The following is a 14002-nucleotide window of genomic DNA, read 5'->3' on the forward strand; positions in this document are numbered from 1 at the left end:
TCTCTCTTCTCCCCCACACACTCTTTTCTCTCTCCCCCACACACTCTCTCCCCCCACACACTCTCTCCCCCCCACACACTCTCTCCCCCCCACACACTCTCTCCCCCCACACACTCTCTCCCCCCACCACTCTCTCCCCCCCACACTCTCTCCCCCCCACACTCTCCCCCCCACACTCTCTCCCCCCCACACTCTCTCCCCCCCACACTCTCTCCCCCCCACACTCTCTCCCCCCCCCCACTCTCTCCCCCCCACACACTCTCTCCCCCCCACACACTCTCTCTCCCCCCCACACTCTCTCTCCCCCCCACACTCTCTCTCCCCCCCACACACTCTCTCCCCCCACACACATTCTCCCCCCCACAAATACACTCTCTCTCTCCCCCCCACACACATTCTCCCCCCCCCACAAATACACTCTCTCTCTCCCCCCCCCACAAATACACTCTCTCTCTCCCCCCCACAAACACACTCTGTCTCTCCCCCCCACAAACAAATCTCCCCCCCCCCACACACACTCTCTCTCCCCCCCTCACACACTCTCTCTCTCCCCCACAAACACTCTCTCTCTCCCCCACAAACACTCTCTCTCTCCCCCACAAACACTCTCTCTCTCCCCCACAAACACTCTCTCTCCCCCACAAACACTCTCTCTCTCCCCCACAAACACTCTCTCTCTCCCCCCCCCCCACTCTCTCCCCCCCCACTCTCTCTCTCCTCCCCCCACACTCTCTCTCCCCCACACACACTCTGTCTCTCTCTCCCCCACACACACTCTGTCTCTCTCTCCCCCACACACACTCTGTCTCTCTCTCCCCCACACACACTCTGTCTCTCTCTCCCCCACACACACTCTGTCTCTCTCCCCCCCACACACACTCTCTCCCCCCCCACACACACACTCTCTCCCCCCCACACACACACACTCTCCCCCCCACTCACACTCTCTCCCCCCCCTTACACTCACACTCTCTCTCCCCTCCACACACCCACACTCTCTCTCCCCCCACACACAAGCACACTCTCCCCCCCCTCCCCCCCACACACACTCTCTCCCACACACACACACACACACACACACACACACACTTTCTCTCTCTCTCTCTCTCTCTCTCACACACACACACACACACACACACACACTCACACACACACACACACTTTCTCTCCCCCACACACACTCACACACACACACACACTTTCTCTCCCCCACACACACACACACTCTCCCCCCCCCACACACACACACTTTCTCTCCCCCCCCACACACACACTCTCCCCCCCCACACACACACACTTTCTCTCTCCCCCCCCACACACACTCCCCCCCACACACACACTCTCCTCCCCCCCCACAATCTCCCCCCCCCACACACACACACACTCCCCCTCCACACACTCTCCCCCTCCACACACTCTCCCCCTCCACACACTCTCCCCCCTCCACACACTCTCCCCCTCCACACACTCTCCCCCTCCACACACTCTCCCCCTCCACACACTCTCCCCCTCCACACACTCTCCCCCTCCACACACTCTCCCCCTCCACACACTCTCCCCCTCCACACACTCTCCCCCTCCACACACTCTCCCCCTCCACACACTCTCCCACTCCACACACTCTCCCACTCCACACACTCTCCCACTCCACACACTCTCTCCCCCCCCACTCTCTCTCTCTCTCTCTCTCTCTCTCTCTCTCTCTCTCTCTCTCTCTCTCTCTCTCTCTCTTTCCCACTCCCATTCTCACTCTCTCTTGTTCTTTTGCATATAAGTTTCATGTTGCCCTTTGCCGGACCAAGATCCTGAAGCTCATGTTAATAAATTTGCCCTTCTCCACCAATTCTGAAAGTTTGTATCATCATCATGGGAACATTCAGCCTATTTTAATGGTAAATGGCGTTTTTCTTGTCATTTTCTATTGTATTTTACTGCACCCAAACAGTTTTAATTATTTAGTGAAATTAATTTACTGGCTTAGTTCAAAACTGTGCTTTTGTCTGATCCAGGCACACACTTTTTTTACTTTGGGTGAACCGCAGGACGTCAAGATGTAGTGGCAGAATAGTTTGAAAGTGTTTTTTATAAATTTAATTATCTAAATAATTTGATAAGCAATTACGCTGTTGAAAACTGTTTTACACTACAAGACATTTTACTTGATTTCAGAGTTCCATTCGTAACTCCTTAATGCTTTCTATGTTGCAACAAATGCTGCTGGAGGATAAAGAAGAAACAGTGAGAGAAAGTGTTGTAAGAAGCTTAGCTCTGATTATATTGCTTATGGACGATAAAGATAAATATTTTCAGGTAACCATGGTTAGCTAGATACTTTCACTGTTTTTACCATTCATAACTACTGTAATAAAGGAAGCAGTTATATTTGTAATATTTGTAAATATAGCTTACAGATAAAAACAAGTGACTTGGAGGTGTTAATCATGATTTGCAATTACTAATTTTTCTAAACTTGTTGATTTTGTGTTGTCTATTTATAAATTGTGCATCTCTAAGTGGAGCAAAATCATAACTAAAATGTGACTTGTCCAGATAAATAAAATCTGTACCACTATCTGTGTATCATAAATAATTTTTGTATACAGAGTTATACACAGGACATACCAAGAAAATAGCTATTTTGAAAAAAAAAGTGACAGCTCCTCTTCTACTGCTTGGCAGCTGTTATTTACCAAATTCTTCAAACAAATAATTTATCTAACTTAATACAGACCACTGTCATATTTTTAAATTCTGCTCAAGTCAAGAGCTGTTTAATATAGTGTTAGAGTTTCAGAGAGTTTACACCCTTGAGTCCAAGTATTCCACAATTTGAAGTTTTATTTTATTCTGAGTATCTGGGGATTTTCTATAATCTTCCTTAAGTCTGTCATTAACATTTCAAAAAATAAAGTACTGCTAAGATACAATGTTGAGCTGTTTCGTAGTGTTCAGTTATTGTGCTTGAATATAGAAAGGCAATTTCAATACCAAGAGGCTATGTCAATTTCATTTACATAATATGGCATGAATTCTGTTCAGGTGAAGGGCAAGTGATGAACAATAACAAGAATTACCATTAGCCCTTGCAGTTTTCCATGAGTTTCTTTAATGTTTCTGAATAAGACCTCATTCCTGAAAATGTTTCTGTGGTGAAAATGATGAGCATGTAAAGTGTTTCAGTACCCACAAATATATCTGTAAAGTCAAGGAAGAATTTGTGGAGGTCAAAATCAGTTTCCTCATTATAGGTGTTAGGTGATTACAATAGGTTTAAGTACCATGTGAGTTCTTTCAGCGGATAAGGAAACAATGAATGAAGGAATATTACAGGGAGAGGTAAAGTCATTAGAAAGAAGTTGAACAACCACAAGAAATGAAAGTAGTCATGGCTGACTCAAAATAATTAATCTTCTTACATTAAACAGGGTTACTTATCACAGAAACTGATGATTGAAATGTTTTTTTGTTGATGATGCAGCTTTGTAGATAAGATTGTCTGTGTATTTTTGACGTAAGTTAAGTACATGTTATATTCAGAATAAATTTACAAAAGTGTAACACAGGCAGATAGCGAGAAAAAAATAAATTGGGTTAAGATTATAAGAAAAATAAAAAAAAGTAGGTGAATGACTTAGAGATTGTGCTGTTCATGGAGTATACATAAAAATATAAAAGAAAAATAATATGAATGTAGCCAATGCTGTTTTGGCTGGCCACTTGTTGATAAAATGTTCAGGAAAGAAGAGGATAGAAAATTTTGAAATGTGGTGCAACAGAAGAATGCCGAGTATTAGATGGGTAGATCACATAGCTAACAAGGAAGTACTGATTAGGAATGGGGGGAGAATAATTTTGTAGCATAGTTGACTAAAAATGGGATTGGTTGATAGGACTCATTCTGAGAGATCAAGGAATCATCAATGTAGTTTTGGAGGGAAGTGTGAAGATAAAAAGTGTAGGAGGAAACAGATTTGGACACAGTAAACAGGTTCAAATAGACGTAGAATGTAGTAGTTATTCAGAGATGAAGAGGCTTGCACAGGACACAGTAGTCTGGAGGGTTACATCAAAGCAGTCTTCAGACTGAAGACCACAACAACAACAATATCATGTAAATTTATTTACTGTAGGGGTTTTAAGCATAATATTACATAAAATACCAACAGTATCACATGTAATTTACAGACATACATTTAAGATCTTAATAAAATTGATTACATCATTCATAGCTATCAGGAAGTCATTGAAGGTTCCACAATATGCCCTGCTGGGACATTCTGTAATAGTGTGGCAAATGGTTTGCCTTGGCTCCTCCACAATCACATAAGAAAAAGAGAGTCTGTGCTTCTGCCATGACTGGTGCATGTTATGTTAATCGTTGTCCATATTCTGCACGATTTGTTGAAGACAGTGTGTTTCTTTCTTATACAGGACAAGTCCTGACAATGCGGAGGGCAACTCTGTCCAATCTGGTTCATGCGAGTGGGTTAAATTTAATTGAGGTGTATCCTGCAATTCTGTGGCTGTTTTCATGGATGGTTTTCCTCATAGAGGCCAATTTATATCTAGGAAAACTGTGTCTTGACATATAGATAGTTGTGGGTTGCCTTGTATTCATTTAAACTCATGGAGAAGAGCTGCTTTTCATTGAAAGCCAGAGAGTGGAATGTGGTGCAGTATGGGCAGAGATTGGCCTTGTGTACCACTGATATTTCTCATTATGTTGTTCAGCTGTGCATCAAGCATTTGTGTGTGTGTGTGTGTGTGTGTGTGTGTGTGTGTGTGTGTGTGTGCGCGCGTGTGCGTGTGCGTGCGCGCGCGCACGCCCACACACACACACACACACACACACACACACACACACACACACACACACACTCTCTGTGTAGACTAGTCAAAGTGCTGAAATGCACAGTTTCAGCAGCAGAGTCCACCCACCCACCCACCCACCCACCAACCAACAACAACCACCACCACCACAACTTGTGTGGGATGTTGTTCCTAATGCACACTTTCGATGCTTCTTGTAAGGCAGTGGGTGATTCAATATGACTCCTAGATATTTTGGTTGCTGAATATGATGAAGTAGGGGCACTGTCTGTTCACCACTCTGTCACACAAATGAAAGTCAGCTGTTTGGTTTCAGTTGTCACTTCTGAAAGTATGTTCCCATTATCACCAAATCAAATGTTAAGATGGCTTCCATTTCTTGAAAATTTTGCTGTCCTGCTGCCAGCATCCAGTCATTGGCATATCCTAACTTAAGAGCTCTAGTTTTAGGCTCTAGTTTAGGTAGATGTACCAATTATACAGCAGTGGAACAAAGACAGATCCCTGAGGTAGTCCATTGTTCAGCATCTTTGAAGAGCTTAGGCTGTTGCCCGGTATGATCCAAAATAACCTGGTGACAAGCATGCTGTTAAAAGTTGGACTGTTTTTGTGTATAGGATTATTTGAATGGGTTTGTAGAGAAGATGCTGTCTCCTGACTGTATTGTAAGCTGCTGAGAAATCTAAAAATTTAGTTGTTTTCAAATTTTTATGAAAGCCTGTTTCTGTGTAAGTCATGAGTGATGTTATATGGTCTGTACAGTTTCTTTCTGGGCAAAAGGCAGCTTTTCAATCAGAATTTTCTCAAATGTTATAGCAGAGTTTTCTTTTTGTAGATGACTATTTTTCAAGAAGCTTGTATATTGACTCATTGATTGGTTTTCCTGCTTAAGGATAGTGATTGTATTGGACTTTTCATCAGTTTGGGATTCTCTTTTTCATCATGATATCAGAAAAGCACTCTGGTTGCTATCCAATCATCAGATCTCCTGGCACATGAATGCACATGATATGTGATACTACAGTATCTAAAACTGGTCAGATGAGAATGTTGTACAAAACACATTGTGTAAATATAAAAGACATGGATACAACCAACAATACTCATTCAAGAAGTTATTAATTTTTTATTTATTTTTTTGTAAAACCTGTTTTATTCAGGCTTTGATTTGTCGTTCGCACTGAACCTATTTTTCATAAGCAAACGCAACTGTCATGTTAAAAATTAGTACAACAGTGTAGGGTTCAGTCCTATCTTTAAGGGAAAAAAAATACATCTGTACTTTGAGATGAAAGGTGAAAAATTAGTGAAGTCTTGTAATCCATAAACAGTGAAAAATTGAGATTTTAGTTATTACATTATGTTTACAAGTTGATAACATGGAAATGATATCATAAGAAATAATGAGACAGGTAAGTAGTAAAACACTTAGAGAATGATTCTATAGAAGTATGGTTATCATATAGATTTCATTAAATATTTTTTGTTGTCTGTGGAATCAGCTATTACTCAGCTGAGTGCGCAAACAGTAAAAAAAAATTTTTTTCCAGTGTGAGGAGCTCTCAATGACTGCATTGGATGATCCAGCAGCAAGTGTGGTGGCTAGTACAACAAACATCTTGTTTCCAGTCCTGGCACAGTGGTCACTGGACATAGGACGACTGCATACACATCTTCTCACCAGACTTCTTCAGCGGATTCACATCCAAGTGAAGGTAATTGAACATTATGAGCATTAGGCATATCTTTCTCATTTCCAAATAAACTGCAAAATGCTAAAGTGTATTGACAAACAACTAAGATGGATATACATGAAGTCACCGTGAAGTACAACAAAAGGAACCTCTGCTTATCATTCTCTGAGAGGGACATCTCTCTCTCTCTCTCTCTCTCTCTCTCTCTCTCTCTCTCTCTCTCTCTCTCTCTCCTTCTCCATGACAGTGCAAGGCCTCACAAAGGTCTGCACACCAGACAGGAGCTCACAAAACTTCATTGGACTATTCTTCCTCACCACCCCTACAGCCTGGATCTCATACCTTCAGACTTCCATTTGTTTGACCCAATGAAGGATGAACTCTGCAGGAAGCTGTACATGTATGATGGGGAAGTTATTGAGGCAGCAGGATGTTGTCTCTGACATTGATGGGTAGAGTGCTACCATGCAGGCACACGGTTCCTCCTAGTAAGATGGCATAAGGCTGCTGCATTGAACAGAGATTACCTTCTAAAATAGGGTATTGTAGTCAAAAGAGTGAAGAATAATATGGTGTACTGGAATCCTGAATGAAACCAACCAGTTTTCAGGAAAAAAATTGTGTTGCATTATTTATTAAATGCCCCTTGTGGTTGTAATACACACATTGTTGAACTGATGCAAAAAATTGTAGTGATGTTTGGGTATAACAATTTTTATTTAAGGTGAGTACCACATAAAAATAATTAATAACATACTCTTATCCAATGACTTTTTCCAAACACTAGAGTATTTCGTCTATTCTGCAAGTGTAGAAACTACTGGCTTGGACTTGAAGTTGTAGGGGATGACAAAACTGAATAGTGATTGGAGCATATGTATATACGTGACAGATAGCACTTGTTGCAATTTTTGTTGTTTTTTTTCCCATCAAGGTGGGTGGGTTTTTTTTTTTTTTTCCAGAAATGATCTTGCTTCCTCTCATAAATGTCAACAGTTACAGGACTTACATGGAAGGACATGACCTTTTCTATAGATTTCAGCATTTCTGTGAAGTGCCAGTCATTCCTTTCTTATTTGATGCCGGCATAGAAGCACAATTTGTATCAACTTGTCAGCTTTGTGTCCAGAGTGTGCATGCCAGATATCAAGATACTGCTGGTAAATCCAACTATCCTATTGATATAATAGTAGTAGGTTTTTTCAAGTGCCAAAAATTTATAGCTAATCAGCTTGATCGTATGTAAAACAGTTACTCTGTACTCATGGATTTGCCCACTGTTAGACTTCTCTTGCTTAAAATGCAGTGTTCTATTTGGCAGAGTGTTATTATAAAACTCAGTGCCATATTCATTGAAATTTTATTTTTAATCAATAGTGTTGAACATCTCTCAGGTCCAGTTTTCTCTTGTGTCCTTTTGATAAAAGTGTTTATGCCTTTGCTGCTCAACTGGTAAATCTTGAAATGATCATTAATGTAGTAAAGCCAGTATCATGCCTATTCAAAATATCCTGGAGGTATTGAAGTATGTAGGTATTCCTTGAAAATGGTATAAATCATTTCACCATGATATCCTCCAGTTGTCTGAAAAGCATGGCAACTCTTGCTTCATTGTATTTCCTGGTATAATAATGGAACTGGGACAGTAAGTGCAGCAGCTGTGTGTCAGTTCTTTTTTCTTATAGTGAGATATTATTGTTCCACCTCTTCCATTTCTATGTCAAAAATGGCAGTTGAACCCATAGACTGCAACTAAACTAATGAAAATGCTGAATTAATTTTATGTTGCATTAATTTTATGCTAGTTGCAGCTTTCATTCTTGCAGTACTCAGTTCAGTTGTATCTTTGTGAGTATTTAAAATGAATTTATTTTTCAGACAGTTTTATGGATCTGCTGTGCCGCATGTTGATCTAAGAATTGGCTTTGAAGTGCTCAAAGCCAATTGCATAAAAACATAACTGTGACTGTGTGACAAAAATTCCTTTACCATATTTGGGAATTATGGTCCTCTAACATTGTTGGTCAAAATATGCACCAGATGCTCCCAAAAGCATTGGTATTTTGTGCTTGATATCTAGAAATGTTGTTGGGTTGGCTAAAGCATGATCTGCCCTAAATGGATGAGACCCATGTATAGGGGGTGGGGGCTAGTTAGCCTGCACATTTGCATTCTCTCTCTCTCTTGTCTCTTTCTCTCTGGCATGCATTTTGGGCAGGTGGAGATGACCTGTATAATATTTTACATTGTGAGACCCCCCCCCCCCCCACACACACACACACAAAAGAATCCTTATTCTGGTATGTCTTTATCTTCCTCTATCTTGAGAACCAGCTCACCAATCAGTTTCGCTGGGAAAGAACTGTTCAGATTTAAATCTGTAATGTTGTGCAAGTAAACTTCATTGTCATACACATAATATGGCCAGAAGTTTCAAAGCAAACTTTCAAGACTAAGTGGAGAGACATAAACCTTTAGATTATTGACACGTGATTCCCATTTTTAACTGTTATTCATCATTTGCAGTACCGGATGTTCCTGTGTTCAACAAACTACGTGATTCTGTAATATGCTTTTATTATGCTCAAGACATTCATTTGATTTACTCTAAAACCTTCCTAGACACTAATGAAGTATTTCATTAATTTTAATTTTGTTAAAGAAATTATGTTTTGTTCTCAGAGCGCACCAAATTCTCCAGGGACAGCAATGCAAAAGAACGCAGAACAACGCCTTCTGTCCCCTGTAATTGTTCTAAAGACTCTGGTGCCTTACATTGTGATGTCTGTAGTAGCAGTAAATCCAGTCTTAGAGACCTTAGATACTCAGGCTGCGAGCTCCATTCGTAAGTAGAAAATATTACTGTTCTACATCAGTTCAAATTTTAAGAAAGTATTTTTCATGTTGATAAATGTCTGTAAATATTAAAGATGTAATATTATGAAAAGGATAGATTGCTACTCAGCCTGCAGTGGAGATGTTGAGTCACAGACAGGCACAACAAAATGACTATTAAATGGATAAACTTTTGGCCAGAAGGCCTTCTTCTGAAATAGACAACATACATGTGCACATTCTTGCAAATTCAGTTTACACAAACATGACCATTGTCTCTGTCTGCCAAGGCCAAACTGCAAGCTACTGCATGTTATGGGAGAATTAATCTGGGCAATGGGAGTAAGGAAGAGCAGGGTACGGGTGTGGACGGTAATGTGCTGTTTGTGGGAGCATAAAACAAGGACGAGTGGGGGATCATAAAAGGAGAGAAGTAAAAAGTGTGGTGCACTTGTGGAATGGAAGGCTGTGTAGTGCTGGACTGGGAACAGGGAAGGGGATAGGTGGGTGATGGACAATGACTAACAAATATTGAGGCCAGGAATGCTATGGAACATAGAAAGGGAATGTTTCCACCTGTGCATTTCAGTAAAGCTGGTGTTGATAAGAAGGATCCAGATGGCACAGGCTGTGAAGCAGTCATTAAAATGAAGAATGTTGTGTTGAGTAGCGTGTTCAGCAACTGAATGGTCCAGCTGTTCCTTGGTCTCAGTTTGTCGGTGGCCATTCATGCGGACAGACAGCTTGTTAGTTTTCATGCCCACATAGAACGAAGCACAGTAGTTGCAACTTAACTTTTAGATCACACGTAGGCATGACAACCAACAAGCTGTCTGCTCAGATGAATGGCCACTGACAAACTGCGACCAAGAAATAGCTGCAGCACCCAGTTGCTGAGCACCTCGTCCAACACAGCACCAGTTGCTGAGCACACTGCCCAACACAATGTTCTTCATTTTAATGACTGCTTCACAGCCTGTGCCATCTGGATCCTCCCTACCAATACCAGCTTCTCTGTACTGCGCAGGTGGGAACTCTCTGTGCAATGTATCCTACATTCCCGTAACCCTCGTGGACTCAACCTTTGATAATAATTGTCTTCTAGCCACCTATCCCCTTCTCTTTCCCCAGTCTAGAACTTCACAGCCTTCTATTCCACAAATACACCCACAGTCGTTCTAGTTCTCTTCTTTTCCACTCCCCCCTCCCCGCCCCCCTCCCCAATCTTTGTCCACATTGTCCCTGTATGCTCCTACAAACAGCACTTCACTGTCCTCACCCATACCATGCTCTTCCCTCCCCCTCCCCCCCCCCCATCCCACCCCAGCCTCCTCCTTACCATCACCACCACCCACATGCAGATTGGTTCTCCCTCCTGGCCAAGAGCTAACATGTTTAGTAGTCTTTTACTTGTGCCTGTTTGCGGCTCAATGTCTCCGCCATGTGGTGAGTAGCAATCTACCCATTTCATAATGTTGTCATTATTTCGTTCTGGATTTTCCATTGTGTGAAAAATGTAATACTGTTGCTTAGTTTTTTTTATTCGCCTTTTTTTCTTTTGCAGGGTCTCGTTCATTTAGGGCAGGGCATGCTTTAACCAACCCAACAACATTTCTAGATAGCAAGCATGAAATACCAATGGTTTTGGGAGCATTTGATGCATATGTTGACCAAGAATGGTATGAAGAATGGCCAGAACTAGAATGGATCTTTGCACAGATGTGAGTTGTAATTAATCAGACATTGTTTAATATAATGTTCTATCGATAGTTGTTTATTAATTTTGATTGTACTTCGTGTGACAGTGTACTTTCTCTTTTTGCAGGATACCAGAAGTTTTAGATATTGTCCAAGGTATGGAAACCATGAGGGATGATATTGTCGTTGGCTTTGTGAAGTTATTTAGAGATTTATGCAGTGGATTTGGCAGTTCTATTATAAGACAGAAGGTCTGTGTAATGCATATATAATATACTTTATTTTTTAGAAAATTCATATGAATTTGTTTGAAGATGCAGGTAAAAAATAAATGCCTTGAATATATTCTTTTTTTTTAACAGATTCTAGTGGCATCTGCTATGTTTTGGTTTGTTATTTGGCTTTAAGCAATACTGAATACACAAATAATTTGGCAAACAGATACTGCTGTAAGATGAATTCACACTAACAAATGAGAATACTGAATACATAAATTATTTGGCAAACAGATACTGCTGTAAGATGAATTCACACTAACAAATTAGATTACAGATACTAACAAGGGAAACTCCCCTCAGAGTTGGTGGTAAGAGGGCTCAATGGACAGCCCATCAAAAACTGAACACACATCAACCATGGAAACTGGAAAAAGCAAAATAGAAACTGAATGATCCAAGAACAAGTACTGCAATATAGAGCAAGCCTCCTCATCTCACAGATTTAGGTGTTTGTGTGAATGTGAATGTGCTCACTCCCAAGGAAATGATGAAAACATGACAGCTTGTCACATAAGCCGCAACAAATCAACACAATAGCTTCACAATCACGTGGTTTCTCTGTGCTCTGTCAAACATATGTTTTTGAAGTTGCATTCCATTTTGGAAGCTTTGACTCTTGAATTCCTTTGTTGTAACGTAGTTCACACCTGTTTATTTGTTGTTTTTCCTTTTCTGTGAGATATCTATGTGGTATCTCACTTGCTCTCACTATGCATCACATTTACATGCGACAGTAACGTCATCTTACCACATGACTCATATTCTGTAACCAGTGTATAGTATGACAACTGCCAAGACTACAGAAAGAGAACAAACATTTCAATGACGGGATGGACAGTTCATAATGCTGTGAAAAAATAAGATGAAAGTAAATGGCGCAAGAGAGTTTTGAACATGGCTTGCCCTCTTCGCAGCCCAACACTGTCACCACTTAACTACAACGCCGTTTCTGTTTCAGGCTGCTCTATATTTCACTTCTTGTCCTTGGACTGTTCACAGTTTCTACTTTGCTTTTTTTCTCTCTCCCTGTTTTCATACTTGAGCTGTGTCCCATTTTTGACGGGCTACCCACTGGTCCATCTTACCACTAAATCCGAAGGCGGTGTGATGGAGAGTTTCTCTTGTACATCTACATTTATACTCTGCAAGCCACCCAACGGTGTGTGGCGGAGGGCACTTTACGTGCCACTGTCATTACCTCCCTTTCCTGTTCCAGTCGCGTATGGTTCGCGGGAAGAATGACTGTCTGAAAGCCTCCGTGCGCGCTCTAATTTCTCTAATTTTACATTTGTGATCTCCTCGGGAGGTATAAGTAGGGGGAAGCAATATATTCGATACCTCATCCAGAAATGCACCCTCTCGAAACCTGGCGAGCAAGCTACACCGCGATGCAGAGTGCCTCTCTTGCAGAGTCTGCCACTTTAGTTTATTAAACATCTCCGTAACGCTATCACGGTTACCAAATAACCCTGTGACAAAACGCGCCGCTCTTCTTTGGATCTTCTCTATCTCCTCCGTCAACCCGATCTGGTACGGATCCCACACTGATGAGCAATACTCAAGTATAGGTCGAACGAGTGTTTTGTAAGCCACCTCCTTTGTTGATGGACTACATTTTCTAAGCGCTCTCCCAATGAATCTCAACCTGGTACCCGCCTTACCAACAATTAATTTTATATGATCATTCCACTTCAAATCGTTCCGTACGCATACTCCCAGATATTTTACTGAAGTAACTGCTACCAGTGTTTGTTCTGCTATCATATAATCATACAATAAAGGATCCTTCTTTCTATGTATTCGCAATACATTACATTTGTCTATGTTAAGGGACAGTTGCCACTCCCTGCACCAAGTGCCTATCCGCTGCAGATCTTCCTGCATTTCGCTGCAATTTTCTAAAGCTGCAACTTCTCTGTATACTACAGCATCATCCGCGAAAAGCCGCATGGAACTTCCGACTTGTGAAAAGCAATAGTCCCATAACACTCCCCTGTGGCACGCCAGAGGTTACTTTAACATCTGTAGACGTCTCTCCATTGATAACAACATGCTGTGTTCTGTTTGCTAAAAATTCTTCAATCCAGCCACACAGCTGGTCTGATATTCCGTAGGCTCTTACTTTGTTTATCAGGCGACAGTGCGGAACTGTATCGAACGCCTTCCGGAAGTCAAGAAAAATAGCATCTACCTGGGAGCCTGTATCTAATATTTTCTGGGTCTCATGAACAAATAAAGCGAGTTGGGTCTCACACGATCGCTGTTTCCGGAATCCATGTTGATTCCTACATAGTAGATTCTGGGTTTCCAAAAACGACATGATACTCGAGCAAAAAACATGTTCTAAAATTCTACAACAGATCGACGTCAGAGATATAGGTCTATAGTTTTGCGCATCTGCTCGATGACCCTTCTTGAAGACTGGGACTACCTGTGCTCTTTTCCAATCATTTGGAACCCTCCGTTCCTCTAGAGACTTGCGGTACACGGCTGTTAGAAGGGGGGCAAGTTCTTTCGCGTACTCTGTGTAGAATCGAATTGGTATCCCGTCAGGTCCAGTGGACTTTCCTCTGTTGAGTGATTCCAGTTGCTTTTCTATTCCTTGGACACTTATTTCGATGTCAGCCATTTTTTCGTTTGTGCGAGGATTTAGAGAAGGAACTGCAG

The 14002-nt window shown here is 41.6% G+C and overlaps 1 protein-coding gene across 1 annotated transcript in view; it reads left to right on the forward strand.

Annotated features, from left to right (window-relative positions):
• Positions 1–14002, forward strand: part of LOC126251847 (RAB11-binding protein RELCH homolog) — a 121964-nt gene that overhangs the window by 68409 nt on the left and 39553 nt on the right. Inside the window, exons 9-13 of the mRNA XM_049952523.1 lie at positions 2170–2310; positions 6381–6545; positions 9207–9369; positions 10924–11080; positions 11185–11308. Coding sequence (XP_049808480.1) covers positions 2170–2310; positions 6381–6545; positions 9207–9369; positions 10924–11080; positions 11185–11308 — 750 coding nt within the window. The remainder of the gene's footprint in view (positions 1–2169; positions 2311–6380; positions 6546–9206; positions 9370–10923; positions 11081–11184; positions 11309–14002) is intronic.

This window comes from Schistocerca nitens, chromosome 4, assembly GCF_023898315.1.
Source record: "Schistocerca nitens isolate TAMUIC-IGC-003100 chromosome 4, iqSchNite1.1, whole genome shotgun sequence".
NCBI lineage: Eukaryota > Metazoa > Arthropoda > Insecta > Orthoptera > Acrididae > Schistocerca > Schistocerca nitens.